The sequence below is a fragment of the Equus quagga genome, chromosome 17 (assembly GCF_021613505.1).
Source record: "Equus quagga isolate Etosha38 chromosome 17, UCLA_HA_Equagga_1.0, whole genome shotgun sequence".
NCBI classification, from domain to species: Eukaryota; Metazoa; Chordata; class Mammalia; order Perissodactyla; family Equidae; genus Equus; species Equus quagga.
Genome location: NC_060283.1, coordinates 33,225,695 through 33,245,811, shown reverse-complemented (window position 1 = coordinate 33,245,811; position 20,117 = coordinate 33,225,695). Strand labels below are relative to the sequence as shown.

The following is a 20,117-nucleotide window of genomic DNA, read 5'->3' as shown; positions in this document are numbered from 1 at the left end:
CTTTTGTTTATCCACTCATTTGTCACTGGACACTCAGGTTGTTTCCACCCTTTGGCTGTTGTAAATAATGCTGCTGCGAACAGGGGTGTAAAGATTCTGTTCAAGTCTCTGATTTCAATTCTTTTGGGCCAGATACTTTTATACTAAAAAATAATGCATTGTTTATCTGAAATTCATGCTTGGCTGTATCCTGGACTGTATCTGCTGTCCCCTACGCCCCTACATTGTGCCTGCAGGGCTGGGCTCGGGCTCCCTGCTCGGCGCCCACACACCTGCGAGCTGGGTGTGTGCTGGAGCCGGAAGTGCTGCCTGGGCGGCCATGCTGAGTCAGCGGCCCCGGAGAGACCATCCACCGGAGACCGCCCAGACCTCTCCGAATGGCAGGCGGGCCGTCTGCGGGCATGTCTGCTCCTGCTTCAGCCTTGCCCTCCTGCTCAGGAATTCCCCTGGGACTGGGATCGAGGGAGGGCTTGCCGTGGGAGAGGCAGGGGAGGCCAGGCCTGGATTGTTGGGCTGCACTGGGCCCCGTGTCCGCGCAGCCGCTCCAGGCTGAGTGACCTTGGGCACGTCACTTTAGCTCCCTGTGTCAGCTCCATCAGCGGTAGAATAGGAAAGAGCAGCTGTTCTGAAGATTAAATGATTCAAAATCACAGGGCTGAGACCCTTAACAGCACATAGCAAGTGCTCCATCTCGTTGCGGGGATTGGGGCCTTTGTAAGAATAAGGTAGCGCTTGTGGGTGTCTGGCTGTCCTGCTGCCTCTGGGGAGGGGCCAGGGCAGGAAAGTGCTGGTTTCCCAGGGGAAGGGGAGGTCTGAGACTGGGGCTCTGGGACCATGATGGTGTTAAGCATTGTTTCCGTGAATGCTAACGCTGGACAACGGTTCTCTCCGTACAGTTTCTTTAGACACTTGTTTACTCAGTGCCAGGTCTGGCCCGCTGCTGGGCAGAGAGGTGAGAGAAGGGAAGTGGGGGTCCCCACAGGCAGGCAGAGCGGCTCTCCTCCCCTGGGGAGGGCCTCCCCGTGCTCAGGGAGGCCAGAGGCTGGGCAGGTGCTTTGGCCCAGAGAGACCTGGGAGGGCTTCCTGGAGGAAGGGAGAGGTGAGTGGGCCTTGAGAGAGGGCGGAGCAAGGGGGAGGGCGTGTGAGCACAGGGGTTAGTGGAAGCAGCAAGTCATGAGCTGGATGGAGGTGACCAGAGGGGCTGGGATGCCAGCCGGGAGTGGCCATGGCCTTGGGGATGGCTGCCCGGCTTTGAGGGAAGTGGCTGGATTGGGGTGAGCAGCAAAGCCCCTTTGCCCCTTCCCATTCATCTGTTCAGTCCCCAGTATTTATGGGGCCCGTGCTGGGTGGGCCCAGGGCACAGCTGGCCTGGCGGGCTCCCTCGATGGCCCCTGAGGGTCTGCTCTGTGTTCTGGCCCAGCCGAGAGCCCTGCCATCTCTGCCTGTTGGCACTCACAGGGTGGGCGGATGGGCCTACGATGCGTCTTTTGGGGGAACATGGCTGAGAGGATCCCTGAGCCGTGTCGTCCCCTTCTGCAGTTCCAGGATGTCCGCTGTGGACACAGCCGAGGGGGCAGCTCCAGTCCATCTTCTAGGACTCACCCCGCTGCCCTGGGGCCCCAGGAGTGGGGGGGCAGCCAAACTAGATGAGAGTGTGCAGAGTTTGGTAATTCCTAGGGGAAGCAGATCTGGACCTTGGGATGGAGGCCCAGGTCAGTGAGGTGAGAGACTGGGGCAGGGGCTGGGGGTGGGGCAGGTAGAGAACTCGTGGTGACTGGTGGTGGCCTTTGAGTGCCCAGACAGCAGTAGGGATCTGGTCGTTGTCAGCAGGAGAGGGGACTCCCGAGGTGGTGGGCTGCCACTGCCCATCGCGGAAGCAACCTGACACCTGCCCCGTCACCATCCTGGCTTGGGCCCTAGTTCCCCAGGGCACCCAGCCCCGGGCCTGCACCGGCCGTGCTGCAGGGGGACAGCGGGAGGGGGCTGGCCACAGGGGTGGGCACCGGGCCGCGGGAAGCGAGGGGGCTGTGGGCCGCTGTCCCGCAGTCAGCGGGAGGGGGCGCGGGGCGGCCGCCCAGGTTTCCTGGGAGACGGGGGCGGTGCCGAGTGCGGCGGGGCGGGGACTGCGGAAGGAGGCGCGTCCTCGGCCGTGCGCGCCAGTGCGGCTGCGGTGCTGTCCCGCGCGGTGGCCGCAGACTCCTCGGCGCGCCTGCCCGGTCCCGCCCCGGCTCCTCTCCCTCCAAGCCCTTCCAGCCGGGTCCTCCCCCGCCTTTCCCCGGTCCGGCCGGACCCCCAAACCCCCTCGCATCCGCGCCCGGAGTCGCGCGCGCCGCCCGGAGCGTCACCGCCGCCACCACCGCAGCTGGGGACGCCGCTGCTGGAGCTGCTGCCGCCGCCGCCACAAACGGGCTTCGGGCCACGGCCGGGTGGCGCCCGCGGAGCTGGGATCCAAGCTGGGTGACCCGCCGGGTCCCCAGTCCGCCATCTGCTCCTTAGCCATCTCCATCTCCCCAGTCCCACTGCATCCCCATACCCTCGCGCGCCACCCCCACCCACACTCCCTCCTCCTTGCCATCCTCATCTCCACCCTCGTCGTCCCGACACCACCGCCACATCCCACCTCAAGCCCGTCTTCGCCCTTGTCCGCGTCGGCATCCATCGCTCCATCCCCTTCGCCTCATGAGCCCCATCGCCAGTCTCCATGTCCCCCTCACGGATCTCCCCGTCCTCACCGCTCGCCATCACCGACCCTCCTTTCCTCGCCATCACTTCCCCACCTTCACCCCATCTCCGTGGCCCTCTCGGCCGTATCTCCGCAGCGTTCCTGCCACCCCTCCCCACCCCATCCTTTCCTCTGCTCCCCCAGTGCCTGCCGCAGCCCCCTTCCTGCGGCAAGCCCCCCTTCCTCTTCTGTCAGACCCATCCCCCTCCGCTTGGCTTGCCGCAGCCCCTGCGAGCCCCCCTTCCCCGTGCCTGCCGCACCCACTGCGGCAAGCCCCTTCCCCGCCAATCGCGTCGCCCTCCACCCCCCACCCCTCCCCCTCGCCTGCCGCAGCCCCCTACGGCGAGGCCCCCTCCTCTCCGCCTCGCCCGCCCGCCTGCCGCAGCCCCGGCACCCCCGCCTCCAGCCCCCTCCCCTCCGCGCCCGCCCTCTGCGCCAGCGCCCCTCGTCTCTGCGCACCGCAGTTCCAGACCCCGCGCGCCGGCTCCGGCTCCACAGCCCGCGCTCCTCCATCCTTGCCCACCACGACTGGCGACCAGGGAGCCTGGCCTTTGTTCCGCCGCCTGCGACGCAGCCCCGGCCAGTCTTGCGTTGTCACCTCCGGCCTGCGGGAGCCCCTCGCGGGCCTAGGGGGCGGACCCCTCCCACCCACCAAGCTAGAGGTGTCCCTAGCCGGCGCCCCTCGGTTTCGGGTCCCAGTGCGTGACGGAGGCGGCAGAGGGGCTCGGTGCTGACGCTGTCATTTGGCTGAAATGGTGGAGGGGGCTTGGGTGGTCGGTGAGATTGTGGGTGAGGGGTAGCGTTGGGACCCAGAGAGGTTATGGGTGTTGATGTGTTTGTAAGGGTCGGGGAGATGGTGGTTGAAATGTCCTCTCCGAGGTGGGTCTGAGGCTGCCCTCCTGGATGGACTTTAGATGCTCAGGTGTGACCCTGTGACAGGGACTGGCGGGGTGCGTGCGTTTCAGGGGGACTGGGGTGGGGAAGGTAAGAAAGGAAAGTCTGGAGCTCCCACCGTGATGGTGCCCAGATGCTGGGCGTTTGTCCAGTGCCCCGCAGCTGACTGATGGGCATGCCAAGAGGATCCCGTGGCCCCCTGGAGCTGGATGGGGTCCCCGGGGGAGTGGGCATGGGGCAGTTGTCCAAAAAAGGGTCTATTGCTTGGAGGCAGCCTTCTGCATTCCCTCCCCCCGCCCCCGCAGTCAGCCAGCAAGGCACGCTATGGGGTTCAGAATTGGGTAGAGGGGAGGGGTGGGCAAGCAGCTCCCTTCCTACTTTTCCAGACCTGGGCCTTTCCCTTGGTGTGTTTGGAGACCGTGGTGCCTGGAACTGTCCACGTAGCTGTGTCCCGGCACAGTGCAGGAGGCCAGTGCAGGCTAATTGTCTACACTAATTTAGAGGGAGTAGTCCAGGGGCGGCTGGGTGAGTTGATGCAGAGCGTCTGGGATGTGGCTTTAAAGGCGGGTCGAGCAGGCGGTCTGCATACTCCTGTGTGAGCAGTGGAAGCTTCTGGAGAGATGGGCTTGGCGTGGCGCCATCTTCCCTCTGCAGTCTCTTTGGGAGGGCTCTAGGGCCGCCAGTCACAGGCGGCTGCCAGGCTGGGTCTGGACAAATGAGGTCTGTGTCCAGCATTGGAGATAGTGACCACCGTTGGGATGGGGATCTTGAGCCAAAGCATTGGGGTGACAGTGCTGGAGGTGGTGGCTGCTGGGTGGGGATGCCATTAGGGGGCTGCTCGTGCCCTAAGATGGGAGGGCTGGGAGCTATGGCTGTGTCAGCAGGTGGCAGGAGGGTGTGAGTCTCAAAGATGTTTGAGCTGTAGACTGACAGGGGCTTAGTGAGGAGAAGGGGGTCTGGGGGACCCCAAGAGGTCTGAATCTGGCGGGGGGAAGCACCTCGGTTGTCTGCCCAGCAAGAGAAGCACCTGCGATGGGGTTAGGGCATGAGTGCCGGTATTTTAACCTGAGGAGCAGGGTCAGAGGCCATCTGGGAATTGGGGACCTTGGGATTTGGTGGGGGCGGGTGCCTGGACGAGAGGCTCTACAGGGTAGGGGAACAAACCTCTCCTCTCCCCCTCCAGAAAATGTGGGATCTCCAGAGGAAGCTTCCTGAAGCCTAAGGGAAGGGAGAGTTCTGGAAGGAATAGTCAGCTGTTGAAAAAGCAGCCAAGGGACCAAGGACAAAAGGAGGGACCTTCACTGGGCACCTGGGGAGCAGCCTCAGTGTGGACGGGAGGGGTCAGTGGGAAGAGGGGACAGGCTGATGCTGCCCGCTGGGGTGGACTTGGCAGCTGTGCGATGGGTGGGGAGGAGCAGGAGCAGTTTCTCCTGCTTGGCCTGAGTCTCACCTTTCTCCAGGTACTGAGCTGAGAGAAGAGGGGCGGGTCTGGGTGTGGAGAAGTTTGCAGTACAAGAGGAAAATGCTGTCAGTCTGACTTGCACACTTCTAGGGTCAGAGAGCTCATGCTTTCTCCAGGCAGACCCCCCCCACCGCTCAACCCTTTGGCTCTGACCAGGAGGAGCGGCTTGCTTGTTGGGAAGTGCAGGGGTGCGCTGCAGAGCTCACCTCCAGCCAGCTGATGTCCAGGACCAACAGATGACCTGTGGGCCCCGGCTGATCTGGGCCAGGGCTGGGCGGAAGGGAAGCTCAGAGCCTCTGTGCCTCAACCACCGCATCCGCCCTGCAGCAGGCTTCGGGGGCCGCCTCGGCCCAGCCTGCCCGGAGCCTCAGGCCGGCGCCCAGGCTCTGGCTCCGTGTCTTCACTCCCGTGTGTGTCCGAGGAGGGAGGGAGGGACGGGGGCTGTGCTGGGGCTGCCGGAACAGCGCAGGTCACCGGGCCGGCTGGACGAGGTGGCCAGGCAGGGTTGGGGGGCTGCGGGGAGGCCACTGGGGTGGGGGCCAGCTCCCAGCTGTGAGCAGTGGGTGGGCCGACAGTGCCAAGGAGCCCCACTCAGAGCCTGCGCACCGGGGAGCCCCTTGTGTCTCTTGGTATTTTGTCTTTTCCTCTCCCTGTCAACTCAGTTTCTCTCTCCTGTCTGTGTGAATGGGAGGTTCAGGAGGGGGGCTTGGTCCTCCAGGGGACCAGGAGGGTTCAGGAGGGAGGGCAGCCAGCTGGGGATGCTGTCTGCCCCTGTGGCCCATGGGTGCCTATGCCTGAAGAGCTCTGTCTGCCCCAGGGATCTGCACCCTCCTGTCTGCCCACCTGCTGCCCCCTGACCCAGCTGGCCTGGCCTGGATGCCCATCAGAGCTGAGCCAGGGGTGTCACCTGGAAGCTCCAGGCTAGCACCTGCCACCTCTCCCTCCCCCAGGGCACACCCTCTAACTTACCCTCTCACCCCTACCCAGTACCACCAGCTAGGGATCCTGAGCTGCAGGTGAGGGTCCCCGCTGAGGGTGCTCTCTGGACCCTGCAGCTGGAGGGGAGGCCCACAGGGGTCGGGGTGGGCCTCTGGCCAGCATGGGATAGGGGGCCTCAGGTTCCTCCTGGTTGGGTGCACACGGCCCCACTGCACAGCCCCCGGAGGCCTCCACCCTCCAGGAGGTGGGTCCAATATCTGCCCTGCTCTGCCACCTGGGACCCCTGAGAGAGGACCCTCGGTCCTGCTCTGTATCCTGCTGTCTGCTCGCGAGGGTCCGGGGCCACACAGCGTCAGTAAAGGCAGCTGAGAGCAAAGGATGGTTGCTGGGGATGTTCTCATGTCCCAGCCCTCCCTGCCTGGAGGTGAACTACACCCCCAGAAGGAAGGGGGACGGGATGGGGGGTGCCTCCTCTCTACCAGGCCCAGGGGAGCCAGGCTCTGTCCTTCGACCCCAGCTGGCTCCCACAAGGCCTGCACCTGGCCTCACTTACCCCAGGGGGTTGGATCCCAGACCCCTTACTTGCGAACCCCTACAGGCCAGGGCTGTCTAAGGGGTGGGCACACAAGTCGTCTTGCCACCCTGATCTATCCACCCCAAGGTCAGCCCTGTCCCAAGGTGGGTGGCCATAGCCCCCATCAGATGAGCATGCTAGCATCACTTCCAGGCCCTGGGAATGGGGGTGGTGGTCCTCCAGACATGCAGCCCCTGCAGGGGGCAAGCGGGCAGGAGGAGGGAGGTGTCAGCAGGGGGCACTTGGCAAATGAGGCGCTCAGGGCAGGTTTGTGTGGGAAGGAGGAAGGGGCTGTCCTTCTTCTGCCCTCCCACCTTTCTGCGCCCCCAACCTCCCCTTACCCTCTACCTCTGAGTGGGCTCTCCCACGCCCCTCTGACACCTCCCTCCAGTCCCACCCAAGTATGCAGCGGCCCCCTCTCACTGCACCTGCGGCAGTGCCACCGTCTCCTCGCTGTTAAGTTGAGGGGCACAGAGCCACAGAGGGGCCCACAGTGTGACTCGCTGGAGCCCAGACACCATTCTATCCACCGTGTCAGCTCCCCCGGGCGTTGTGCACATGGGATGCAGGAGAGAAACACACTCGAACTTAGTCTGACCTGGCCACCCCTACAGGCTCTCCAGGGGTCATCCAGCCTCGACATCGTTACTTAGTCTTATTTACCCCCCAACGCTTCTGCTAGAGGCTGCCTGATCCTCCAGCCACTGCCCACCGGGGCAGCTCGTGCAGGGCTGCAGAGTCCTCTCCAGGTCACCTCGGAGCCCCCCACCCCTCAGGATGCCTCAGGACCCAGAGAGCTAGGCCCAGGCTGCTCCACCCCCCGCCCACAGCTGTGCTGGCCGCACCAGCAGACACCTCTACCCCAGCCCCACAAAACCCCTGTCCAGGCCAGACCCCTGCCTCCACTCCTACTCCGGGCCCAGCCCAGGCCCCCACCAGGAGAGACCCTCCTCCAGCTTAGAAGCAGGAAGTTCCGGCCTGTGGGGAGTGCGCCGGGAGAGCTGGGAGGAGGGGTGGGGTGGGGTGTGACCCACGACCCAGTGGGTGTGGGGGCCTGCAGTCAGGCCGCCTGAGCCCTCGGCCCCTCCCTGTGTGACTTGGACAGGAAAGCTGATCTCGGGGAGCCTCAGTTTCCTGGTCTATAAAGTGGGATCACAGTGCCCACCTCAAAATGCAGTTGTTACAAAACTGGGACCAGCACGGTTTCAAAGGAGTGGATTTTCCTCTCCCTGAGGCAACCATCCCCATGGGCTGCATGGTGTGCCTGCAGGGTTGTGTTGACTCAGGGCATGTCCTCACCTGGTGATGGGAATGTCTTAGCTCAGGGCTATAAGCAGTCCCCAGGGAGCCAACACTGAGGCTGTGGCACAAGGTGTGATGGGGGCTTTGAGGGTGTGGAGAAGGGACCGTCACCTGAAGGGGCCACGGGTTTGTCCTGCTAGATGGGGGCGGGGCTCGCCTCAGGCCCGCCAGCCAACTTGGGCCCGACCCCATCCCCACCGGGGTAGGCCGCCCCTTGTGGGGCTACAGCCTCTGCCAGCCCAGAACTGGTCTCCAGGCTGCACGTGTCCTCAGTGGGAGCTTGCCCCCCATGCTAGGGCCGAGGAAGGAGACTCTGCCCTTCCCCTCGGGGATCCCTTCCTCCCTCCCCGTGCTCAGCCTGGGCCCAGGCACGGGGCACCGGGCAGGCCTCCCCTAGTGAGCCTGGAGTCTGGCAGCCCACCCCCACCCGAACACAGGACCCCGAGGCCTCTCTGTGCTGGGGTACAGCTGAGAGCTGAGCTGCTCCGGAGCCTCTGGGATGGCCCCCCTGTGCCTGGTGGCAGCTGGGCGGGGCTGGGGGCTAGGCGGAGCTGAATGGAGAGGACATCCCTGCACTGGGGCTCAGCCACCTGCCCTCTGCTTCACACCCAGCCCCCACCACCCCTCAACAGGCCTTGCCCCAGGCGGCCCAGAGGGCGGGGCCTGCAGAGGAAGCCCTGCTCCTGCGTCCCGTGCTGGCGTACCCCCCAGGCCCTGCGCCAGAGCTGTGTCCCCTCCTGCATCTGCCATCCACACCCACTCTGCCCAGGAGACCCCTCAGAGCCCAGTTGTTGCAGTCCCCACACCTGCCTGCCCTGCCCCCTCCTCTCCCTCACGCCGGCCCCTCCCCACAGGCGAGCATCTGCGGATCTGCCCCCAGGGCTACACCTGCTGCACCAGCGAGATGGAGGAGAACCTGGCCAACCGGAGCCGCGCTGAGCTGGAGACCGCCCTCCTGGACAGTGGCCGCGCCCTGCAGGCCATGCTCGCCACCCAGCTGCGGGGCTTTGACGGTGAGTGGGCCGCTGGAGCACGGGGACCGCAGGACACTGCCACTGTGGGGAGCTAGGTGCACAGGGCCCTTTCCCCGTGGTGGGGTCAGGGTAGTGCGTTAGCACTTGGGGGCTGGGGGCTGAGGTTTGGGGGTGTCACGGTTGCAGAAGGCTGCCCACGGATAGGGGCCTGAGCAGGGGTTTCGTGAGCCCCGGAGTTGTCTGCAGGCCTCTGCGTCCACTGCATGGTGTGCACTTTTGGAGAGAGAGGGCCCGTCCCTTCTATCAGGCCCTCAGAGGGGATCCTCTGCTCTCAAGGTGGCTCCTTGTCACGCACAGAGCTCTCCCAAGCACCTGCCAGGGACCGGCCTTGCTCTGGCCACCAGGTGGCCTGGATCCAGGGAGCTCAGGGTGAGGTCTGAGATCAGGGGTGATGGGGCTGCAGAGAGCTAGGCCTGCCCTGGGGGGACACGAGGAGAGTGCGGCTGCGCTGTTTGAGTCATCCCCAGCCCTTACCAGGTCTCACGTGGTCAGATCTGGGCAGAGAGCAGCCGGCCGTAACAAGGAATGGTGGGGTGATGTATGACAGCGGGCACCTCGAAGAGGCCAGCGTGGGTGCTGGGGGATCCCCCAGGAAGGGACCTCTGAGCTGAGATCGAAGCCCAAGGTCTCAGTGGAGGGAGAAGGTGCAGGGTGGAGCTGGCGGGCTGGGGCAGCGAGCCTGAACAGAGAGAAGAGGGAGAGTGGGCACGTGAGGCCGACGGGCAGCCCTGGCGTGACCTTGAGGCCCAGCTTGCAAACACCCGTGGTGGCTTCCATTGGAGGCCCGTTGATCTCAGTCCCTGGACTCCCGCCCACAGCAGCTGGCCTCACAGGCTCCCAGGGAGGGGTGGCCCCTGCCGCGGAGGACAGGCCGGGGAGCCCGAGGTCATTTCCACATGGCTGCTGGCCTGGCCAGCTTTAATTGGCCTCAGCTCATTGGCGCCTACTGGGTCCCTGTTGGGTCAGCTGGCATCTTTGTGCCTCTGATGATGACACTTGGAGCAAGCCTTCCCTGGCTGCCCAGGGAGGGGTGGGTGTGATGTGGGCGGCCCCTTTCAGTGCCACCTCACACCCAGTGCTCCTGGGCCTGTCTGTGGGAGGGGACCCTGCGTCTACTCCCCTGCGTCCCAGGGTGTCCCTGAGGTCACTGAGACCTGTAGCCCTGGATCCCCCCTTGCTCCCTGTTGGCACTCCTGGTGTCCCGTCTGCATGCATCAGTCCCTCTCCTCATGCCACCCACAGCCTGACCCGTCATCTCTCTCCTGCTCCCTTCTGCCATCATCCTCCTTGCTGTGCTGGGTTCTGTGTCCCCCACACTCTGAACCCCATCCCAGGCTCTGTGCCCTGCAGCCCCTCCACTGCCCTCCAGAAGGCTCTGGCCTTCTGATACTTATGCCGTCTTGTCTGGCGCGCAAACACAGACACCCATTTGGGACCAGAATTTCTGTTAGAAGGGACACCTCATCTCTCTCCTCCACCTCCCTCTCTGCATGCCACCTCCCACCCCCACCCGCACCGTCATGCCTGGTTCTGGCCCCCTTGTGCCTCAAGAGCGGCCCTCGCCTGGGCCACCAGCAGCAGCCTTGGACTGCAGTGCCCCTGGGAAGTGAGTCTGGCAGGGCCACAGGTGGCTGTGTTCAAGGACACGGGGCCCTAAGCTCTCTCACCAGCCCCACCACACCCACCTCTCCTAGCCTTCGGGGACAGCTGCCTCGGGCCTGGTTCAGAGCAGGACCCCGGTCAGGAGATGGGGCTGCGCATGGGTGTGTGGGTCCAGGATCCCCGGTGTGTAGCGGGGCTAATGATTGAACGACAAACTGCCCATTTAGGGAGAGAGACTAGGGTAGGGGGTTGCCAGGAGCCAGAACCCCACAGAGGGAGCTGGGATGGGAACCTGGACTGTCCATCCCTTCCCACAGTCCCCCAGCCAGGCCCAGGGGCTGTCCAGCTCCCACTTGGGGGCCGGCAGCCCAGCTACAGAGGGGTCTCCTGCCCCAGCCAGCCCTGCAGCCTGAGGCCTTGGGTGGGTGGGAGTGGGGGCTGGTTCGAGGATCTCAGGCCTGATGTCCACCAGGCCCAGAGCAAAGCCAACATGGCCCTGTGTCCCTGGGACACCGAAGTTTGGGCTTGAAAACCCCTGGCTGCCCAGGGTCCCGGGGCCTCTGTAGGGAGGGTAGCCACAGTTCTTGGGTCGAGTCTGAGTGGATGGTCTCTGCGGTCATGGATCCTGATGTCTCATTGCCAAGGGGGTGAGTGCTATTTGGGGCACATGCCAGACACACAGAGTACAGGGCATTTTCCCCAGCCATGGAGGTCTGAGGTGCGTGCTTACACCCTGACCCCGGGAAAGCCTCCACCTGCCGTCTGAAGCTCTGGTCACGTCCCAAGGGCGGCAAAAGGTCTCCCCGCTGGGCCCTCAGACAGAGCGGCTTCCAGAGAGCGTGATAAGAGCTGGGGCCGCTTGAACCAGAAGGAAAGCATCCAAGGGAGACAGGCGGACAGGGAGAGCCAGACGTGGGGAGGACAGGGCAGGAAGGAAGAGGCAGAAGCCCAGGAGAGCCTCAGAGATGGCTGGCGTGGAGAGTGGATGGTTGCAGAGACCCCATGGAGCAGAAGGGCCAGCTGGGCAACAGGACGGGCGGGGGAGGTGGAGGGAAGAAAGGAGAGTAGCTGGGAGGGAGAGCAGGCGAGGCACACGCAGGACCCGTCTCCTGCAGTGGGTCCCACCCATCGACTCGGATGACACCCTCTGCCCCACCCACAGAGGCCCCTCCCCTGGTGACCCCAGTGGGTCACTGAGACATCGTGTGTCTGTCCGCTGCCCAAGGCCCAGCTCAGAAATGTCAACTGGAGTCCCACTTGGAGACCTAGAGACCCGGGAGGGGACCTCCACCCAACCCTCTGCACCCCAGGCCAGGAAGGGAGGTCTCCGGAGCCTTCTGGGGGCACCCAGGGCCTGTCCAGCCTCTGCAGCCTGGGGTCAGGGCTTTGATGACCACACGAGCATATTCTCTCAGAGCATCGGGTATCCCGGGAAGAGTGCCCTGAATTCTGGTCCAGCTGCCACAGCATGTGGGTGGTGGGCAGGAGGGCAGGAGGCCCCTGGAAGGCCTCATGCCTGCCTCCTCGTGCCCAGATCACTTCCAGCGCCTGCTGAACGACTCGGAGCGGGCGCTGCAGGAGGCCTTCCCCGGCACCTTCGGGGAGCTGTACATGCAGAGCGCCAAGGCCTTCCGGGACCTGTACACGGAGCTGCGCCGCTACTACCGCGGGGCCAACCTGCACCTGGAGGAGACGCTGGCCGAGTTCTGGGCCCGCCTGCTCGAGCGCCTCTTCCGGCAGCTGCACCCGCAGCTCCTGCTGCCTGACGAATACCTGGACTGCCTGGGCAAGCAGGCCGAGGCGCTGCGGCCCTTCGGGGAGGCCCCCCGTGAGCTGCGCCTGCGGGCAACCCGCGCCTTCGTGGCAGCGCGCTCCTTCGTGCAGGGCCTGGGCGTGGCCAGCGACGTGGTCCGGAAGGTGGCCCAGGTGCGCACAGAACTCCTCAAGACCCCCCGCCTGCCCCCACTGCTTCAAACCCCCGCCCCGTTCCCCTGTGCCCCTGCGCCTCCTGACCCTGGGGCCTGCAGACAGCACCTCTGCGGACGTGAGCGCCACCCACTGTTCAGTCCCACCCTCAGGGCCAGGTTGGGTCCCAGGCAGGAATGGAAGGGAGAGGGGCCTGGGGCTGGATACTGAGCCGGCTATAGGGATCAGGCGGATGGGAGACGAGAGAGCCATGGCTGGCATGGGCTGGGGCCCAAGGCCTCGCAGGCCCACTGGGTGATGGGTGTGGGAGGGCGTCAGCCTCAGACCTGCACAGCCCTCGTTGTGAGCACCTGCCCTCCAGCTGGGGTCCTTCAAAGGTCGTGCCCCCAGCCCTGAGCCTCAATCCCTCATCTGCACTGCAGGCGGGCACCTTCATGCACCCCTGGGCGGGTTAGTGATGGCAGTGCTCCAGGGAGCCATGGCACTGGGACGGCAGCAATTATTAGGATGAGCGCCCCCACGGCAGGCAGGCCCACGTGGTCATCTGAGAAGAGACGGGCCCCAAGAAGGGCCAGGGCCAGGTTGAGGTCCCACTGTGGCTGGGGCAGAACTGAGGTCTCCCACCTTGCGTGCAGAACCCCCCACTCCAGGGTCCTTGGGGCGCTGGGCCCACCCAGCCGTGAGGTCGGACTCAGGCTGCCTTGGCTTCCCCAGGTGCCCCTGGGTCCGGAGTGCTCACGGGCTGTCATGAAGCTGGTCTACTGTGCACACTGCCTGGGGGTCCCCGGCGCCCGGCCCTGCCCGGACTACTGCCGCAACGTGCTTAAGGGCTGCCTGGCCAACCAGGCTGACCTGGATGCCGAGTGGAGGAACCTTCTGGGTGAGCCCTCACTACCCCCACGTGTCAGAGCGGTCCGGGCCCTGCAGGAGAGGGCAAAGCTGGGCCTGTCCTCTGGAGCCTGGGGGGCAGGCAGTCCCAGGGTCAAGGGACAAGAATTCCTTCTGAATGTCCCTAATGGAAGGTGACTTGGGCAGCTGCCTGGGAGGGAGCCCTATGGGGTCATGGTTCATTATCCTTCCTCACTGAGCAAGTGCCCCAACATGCAAACTTTGTCAACACATGTGTGACACATGGTGGGCCAACACATGCATGAGTGATGCTGGCACTGACATGAGGTCAGCATGCCTATATGGCAATGTATGTAAGTACTAACACATGTTGACATAGTGGGCCCACACATATGCCAAAACACATGCTAACGTGTATATGTGATGGCAGGATGCAAGCCAACATGTGTGAGCTAACATGCATGTGGTGGGCCAAACGTCTCTGCCAACACATGTAAGCTTACATGTGCTCCACACACGTGTGTGCCAATGCCACACACAGCACACATGTACTGGCCTGGAGTGAGTCAACATGTATACATATCAGCTCATACAGGCTAACGTGTACGTGAACTGACACAGTGGCCCAGCACGTAGTCATGTCCACGTGTGTGAGCTTAAATCTGTTGATACGAGGGGGGCCGTCATGCATACGTACAAAGTGTCCTCCGTGTGTGTGCTCATACCTCCGTGTATTTGCTCACACTTGTGTGTGCTCATGCATATGTGTGCACTCAGGTCTCCACGTGTGTGCTCATGTCTTCATGTGTGTGCCCATGTCTCTGTGTGTGTGCTCATACCTACGTGTGTGTGCTCACACCTCCACGTGTGTACTCACATCTGTGTGTGTGTGCACCAGACTCCATGGTTCTCATCACTGACAAGTTCTGGGGCCCGTCGGGCGCAGAGAGTGTCATCGGCAGTGTGCACTTGTGGTTGGCAGAGGCCATCAACGCTCTCCAGGACAATAAGGACACACTCACGGCCAAGGTACGGGCAGGAGGGCGCAGTGGCTGTTGGGGGGTGCATCCCAGATATGGCCTCAGCCCCTCCAGGACCCCTGCGTCTCTCCCCAGGTCATCCAGGGTTGTGGGAACCCCAAAGTGAACCCCCAGGGCCCTGGGCCCGAGGAGAAGCGGCGCCGAGGCAAGCTGGCACTGCAGGAGAAGCCGCCCACAGGCACCCTGGAGAAGCTGGTGAGGGGCCCCTCAGTCGGCCAGGCCCTGGGTGGGCAGGGGGAGGGGAAGGAGGCTGGGCTGGGGCACCCCATGGCCTCACTGCTGCCCGGCAGGTCTCCGAGGCCAAGACCCAGCTCCGTGACGCCCAAGACTTCTGGATCAGCCTCCCAGGGACACTGTGCAGCGAGAAGATGGCCATGAGTGCCGCCAGCGATGACCGCTGCTGGAATGGGATGGCCAAGGGCCGGTAGGTGCCACCTGGCTGCCCACGGGCTGTCCCTCCCGCACAGTCTCAGCTGGGCCCCTTGTCTGGCCCGTGGCAGTGGGTGCTATGTGCACAGGACCATGCCCAACAGGGGGGACACAGCAGGACACAGAAAGCTGGGACAAGGGCCAAATCCTCACCGTGTGCCAGCTCCCTGCAGCACATACCATGCTCAGTGCGGCCACGCTCGCTGCTGTGGGGCCTGCGTGGGCTCCTCTTGGCCCCTAATGGCCACTGGGGGTCTCAAGGCTTGCCACCACCCAGACGGGAGGCAGGGAGCAGGAGGGTATGCATGGGTGGTGCCCCGTTGCAGGGACCGGGACGGTGACCCAGGGCCTGCCCTCTTGGCCCCCAGGTACCTCCCCGAGGTGATGGGTGACGGCCTAGCCAACCAGATCAACAACCCCGAGGTGGAGGTAGACATCACCAAGCCTGACATGACCATCCGCCAGCAGATCATGCAGCTGAAGATCATGACCAATAAGTTGCGCAGTGCCTACAACGGAGACGACGTGGACTTCCAGGACGCCAGTGAGGGCCGGGCCTCCCGGGGCTGGGAGGTGGGGCCCCCGGGGGGCTGAGAGCCATGGGTTCAGCACAGGGTGCCACAGAGCCCCACCCAGCTGCAGAAGGGCGCAGGGGGGCCTCCCAGCCCCTGGGCCTCATGCCCACCTCTCCTTCCATGTCCCCAAGCCCAGTTGAGGCCTGGCCAGGATGTCCACTCAGCCTTGGCAGACCCAGGGAGTGCCAGCCGCCTGGGGGTCAGGGTGGAGCTGGTGTCGCTTGGCGTGGGGGGGGCCCACACGGTGGGATGCTGCACTTGGGGTCCCCAGAGCCGGTGGGGCTGGAGCCTCTTCTCCTCCCCAGGCGACGATGGCAGTGGCTCAGGCAGCGGTGGTGGCTGCCCGGACGACGTCTGCGGCCGGAGGGTCAACAAGAAGAGTTCCAGCTCACGGACGACGCTGACCCACGCCCTCCCTGGGCTGTCTGAGCGGGAGGGCCAGAAGTCCTCGGCCGCCAGCTGCCCCCAGCCCCGCCCGTCCCTCCTGCTCCTCCTCCTCACCCTGGTCCTCTCAGCGGCCAGGCCCCGGTGGCGGTAACTGCCCCCAGCCCCAGGGACGGCGGCCAAGGACTGACTTTGCCAAAATGCAGAACAGACAATATTTAATTCCCTTCGTCCTGGAGGTCCTGAGGCAGGACAGGGAGGGACGTGGAGGGACTGCGGCTCTGGGACTGCCCTGGGGGCGGGGCGAGTGGTGCTGGCCCCCCCAGGCCTGGCTTTGCTGGCCGTCCTGGCTTTTAATTTTGTATGAGGCCCTCAGGTCAGCCAGGAAAATTGTCCCCAAAAGCCATGTATTTCAGGGACCTCGGGGATGCCGGTGGCTGCCTCCCTCCTGCCTGTCAGCCTTTCCCGCCAGCTCTCTGCACCGGGCAGCAGTGCCGAGGCCTGCGAGGAGGCGACCCCAGGCAGGGTCTGCTGGAGAGTGCAAGCGAGCCTGTGCCTTCCTCTCCTGCCTCCTCTGGCTGCGAACTCGGGGCTACAGGCGTCAGAGAGCGAGGCCCACCCCTCAGCGCCCGAGAATCCTTGCGAGGGCTCAGGGTTTCTGCTGTCCAGGGTCTGGCGGGGCCTCTGAGATTATGCATGAATCCTTCAGACTCAGCGTGGCCCCCCTAGAGCCCCGAACGTCAGGGTGAGAGCCTGTCTAGTGAGGATGGCCCTGACAAGGCACTGTCCAGACGGCGTCCTCGCCAAAGACCAGCGAGTCCGAGGACGCATGGGTGAGCCACAGCCGGCACAGCCACGCTGCCTCTGGGCTCTGGCCATCGCCAGGAGGGCAGGCCTGGAGCCTCCACAGATGTGGGCATCCCCTTCACACAGGGGGCTCACACAGCAGGCCTTGCAGGCTCCACGGCCTGCACAAGGACCTCTGGCTGTGTGGAGGGGCAGCCTGGCCACTGTCCTGTGCCCCCCCCCCATCCCCACCCAGACCCAGGGCCAGGTTCCAGCTCAGGGTGACAGACCAGGGCTGGAGGTGACCCACAGCCTTCCCCTGGCCACTGAGATGCTAGGTGTCTGGTGAAACTTCAGCTCAGGGCCAGCGAGACCTGGCACTGCAGGCCGGAGGGACACCTGGGTCCCTTCCCTGACCCCACCAGCTGCAGGGGTCTGGGGAAGCTTCGACAGTCAAGGGCTTTTCCAGACAAGTATCCATTTACAAACGCTTCTCCTCCTCGTTCACCGAGAGCTGCTGCCTCAGCTCCTCCCAAATTGCTTTCAAAGGACCCGGGCCACCTTCCACGGCCCCAGGATCTGGGTGTGCACCTGCTTACTCAGGCTGGCGAGGCCCCTCCCCCAGGCCTGGGGCCTCCCTGATCCTGGGCCCCAGCTGCTGCAGGCCCTGGGGAGGGGGCTGGCACCCTGCCACAGGGGCTCAGGCAGGGAGGGGGATGGTGGTCCTGGAGGGGCTGGGTGATGCCGCTGAGGCAGGAACAGCAGTTCTGAACGGCACTGGGGCCCTGAGAAGGCCACTTAGCACTGCTTTGCTTCTCGCCGGGTTGCTGAGGCCTCTGACCGCTGGCCAGGGCCCCTGGCTCAGTCCTTGGACGTGTTGAGTCCAGGGTCCACAGCTCCACCAGGCAGCCCAGGCCCACAGGCACGCCCACCCCATAATAACCTGCTAGCACCGGGGCAGGGGCCAGCTGGACTCTCGAGCTCTGGGGCAGTGACCACCCCCATGCTGGGACGGCCCCAAAGGGGCCTGTGCTCTGGCCTGCCCTACACGCTTCCCTGGAAAGGACGGTCCTGCCACCATCTCTGGCCAGGCATAGGCCAGGCCTGCTGTGTCCTTCTGCCACACGGTGTCAGCAGGAGACGTGTGTTCTTTGAGCCCTTGTATGAATAAAAGGCTGGAGACCTCATGTGGCTGCTGTGATCCCGCCCTGCACAGCCTGGCTGCGAGTGTGTGCCACGGGCTGTGCACAGCATGGCGTGACTGTGGGCCTGTGGGGAGGTTGGGAGGGGCTTGGATGCTGATTGCACCCAGTGGTATGGATGCCCCCAAGGCCGCAGAGAGCTGGGTCGGTCTGCATCTCCCCGTACCACCCCGGGCAGCCTCGCTGGTACCCGGGAGAAGGCAGAGGCCCGCCTGCCGTCCACCCCTTTGCTGCTCTGGACACGAGTCTTCCAACTCCCCGGGCAGTTCCAGTTCCTGCCAAGTAACCTCAGAGGTGTCCAGGAGGCCAGTGTGTGGGGGCCAGCATTGTCCCGAGGCTAAACCTGGCAGGACGTCCTGATGGTCTGCTCTGTCCCTAGTGCCACAGAACCCTGCCGTGTCTGGCGCCTCTCACCAGATTGGGGACCCCTGCCCCAGCCACCATGCCTCCCCAAGCAGAGTCCTTCATAATCTTTGGGGGAAAGCTGCCAGCCCCCCAGGGGTGCCCCACACTGGCCTCAAGGCATCACCCCTATGTACAGCACCCTGGCACCCAGCTCCTTGGTCAGAGGCTAGAGGCCGACACAGATGCGTGATCCGCTGAAGAGTCACTTTATTTGAGCATCACAGCCTGTGCCAGTCTTCCCGGCAAACATTCAACACAGCCTCTGTCCCCCTGGGCCCTGGAATGCTGAGGCCCCAGTGGCTGGGACCCCAGGTCCCCTGAGTGTGAGGAGCAGGGTTCCCCCAGGACAGGGGGCCAGGCAGCACACCCTGGGAGAGAGAACACGGCTCCACGGAGAGGTCGCAGCTCCTGAGGGGCCCCAGGGTACAGCACGGGCCTCCCCGGATGCCTACAGGGCAGCGACTATGTGTTCACCCGCCTGCCTGCCCTTCTGCGAGTCCCAGGGTGGCCCTGGTGCCACCTCCTGGGAGATGAGTGTGGGGCAGGCCAGGAGGCAGCCTTGGGGCTCGCAGAGCCCTGTGGGGTCAGGTGGGTGGCCAGACACTCATTACTTGTTGTAGGCGGAATAGAAGTAGTGTGGCCCCAGTGGCAGCTTCTGCGTCTCCGGTCTCTGGCGCCTTGCCTTGCCCTGATGCTTCAAGGGCTTCTGCAAGTTCTTTTTTAGAGACAAATGTTCTTTCCCTGTTGGGGAAAAGAGAGCACAGGTGAGGTGGTGTCAGGACAGGACAGCTGATGGGCTGGGAGCAGGTGGGAAGGGGCCCCCCTCGGCTGGCCACCCCGCCTCCCCTGGGCCAGGCCTTGAACCACCTGAGCCCCCAAGCCCTGCCTGCCCAGGTACAGCTGCTGGTCAGGGAGAGGCCCCTTCCTGGTTGTCAGTCCCCCTTCATTCCTCACGGGAATCCAGGAAGCCACAGATGTCCTGGCCAACCCACACTGAGGACCAGAGAGCAGCCAGCTCCAGGGGAGCCTCCTATGGGCGGCCCAGGCAGGCCAGCATGGGTGTCTGCAGTGCACACATATGCATGTGCACACACACGCGTATGCACGTGTGCGCACACATACAGGAATGCACGCTCTGCTCCCCTCCAGGTGACACTGAGCATTCCTTTACCTGGAGACAACCTCTCTGTCTAGAAATGATGTTTATAGTCAAAGCACTAGCTCAGGTTCAAGATGGAGAACTGACTAATGGAGAACTGATTCTCCCAATCCTAAATCCCAAGTGAATAACGGATTGGAACCTGGGTGTTTATGTCCCTGCTGGGAACTGAGGACAGGTGGCAAGTCACGCCTCAAAGCCATCAAAGATGGAGGCAGAGTCTAGGGGAGGTGATGGGGCACACGGACAGGATCCCGGGACACCCCAGCAGGCCCGCCCTGCCTCTGCAAAGCAGGGACCCCTCCCCGACGGGACCCCCACTCCCCAAGGTGAAACCTCGGTCCATCTAAGCATTTCCCTCCTTCCTCCATGTGGCCGGAAGATATGAACAGCAACCTTCACAGATTCTAGCACAAACCCGTTTCGAACCCCGACCTGGGAGAGCAGAGAACAAGCCAGCAAGAAACTCATCGGAGATCTCAAAATAACGCAGCACCATCCACCTGCAGAATCAGACCGACTGTGTTCGCGTTAAAGTGACAACAAACGACAGAAAACATCAGGAAATGTCTAGTTTGAAGAGGTCACAGCAACACAGTGGACTCAGCCGAAAGGTCCCCCTTGCCTGCAGACATGTCGAAATGCTGGACAAAATCACCAGCTATCGGAGGTCACAGGAGAGCCAGGTCCCAGGCACGAAAAAGTCCTGTGAGGCCGCAGTGACTTGGGCCGGAGGGGCGGGGGGAGAGTGTCAGATGCAAAAAAGCCCCCAAGGGTGTCACAGGTGAGCAGACAGGCATACGGCAGGGAGCTGGAGCTGACATCCTGTGTGG

The 20,117-nt window shown here is 63.9% G+C and overlaps 2 protein-coding genes across 7 annotated transcripts in view; one reads left to right on the top strand and one right to left on the bottom strand.

Annotated features, from left to right (window-relative positions):
* Window positions 1-17,705, top strand: part of GPC1 (glypican 1) — a 30,939-nt gene extending 13,234 nt beyond the window's left edge. Inside the window, exons 2-9 of the mRNA XM_046643879.1 lie at window positions 8,748-8,906; window positions 12,064-12,455; window positions 13,170-13,335; window positions 14,203-14,333; window positions 14,420-14,539; window positions 14,635-14,768; window positions 15,142-15,317; window positions 15,654-17,705. Coding sequence (XP_046499835.1) covers window positions 8,748-8,906; window positions 12,064-12,455; window positions 13,170-13,335; window positions 14,203-14,333; window positions 14,420-14,539; window positions 14,635-14,768; window positions 15,142-15,317; window positions 15,654-15,886 — 1,511 coding nt within the window. The 3' untranslated portion in view covers window positions 15,887-17,705. The remainder of the gene's footprint in view (window positions 1-8,747; window positions 8,907-12,063; window positions 12,456-13,169; window positions 13,336-14,202; window positions 14,334-14,419; window positions 14,540-14,634; window positions 14,769-15,141; window positions 15,318-15,653) is intronic.
* Window positions 17,706-17,778: 73 nt separating this feature from the next.
* ANKMY1 (ankyrin repeat and MYND domain containing 1) overlaps window positions 17,779-20,117 on the bottom strand; it is a 53,924-nt gene continuing 51,585 nt past the window's right edge. For all 6 annotated transcript variants that reach the window (XM_046643872.1, XM_046643874.1, XM_046643875.1 and 3 more), the window contains one exon: window positions 17,779-18,866. In XM_046643872.1, the coding sequence (XP_046499828.1) occupies window positions 18,733-18,866 (134 nt within the window). In that variant the 3' untranslated portion in view covers window positions 17,779-18,732. The remainder of the gene's footprint in view (window positions 18,867-20,117) is intronic.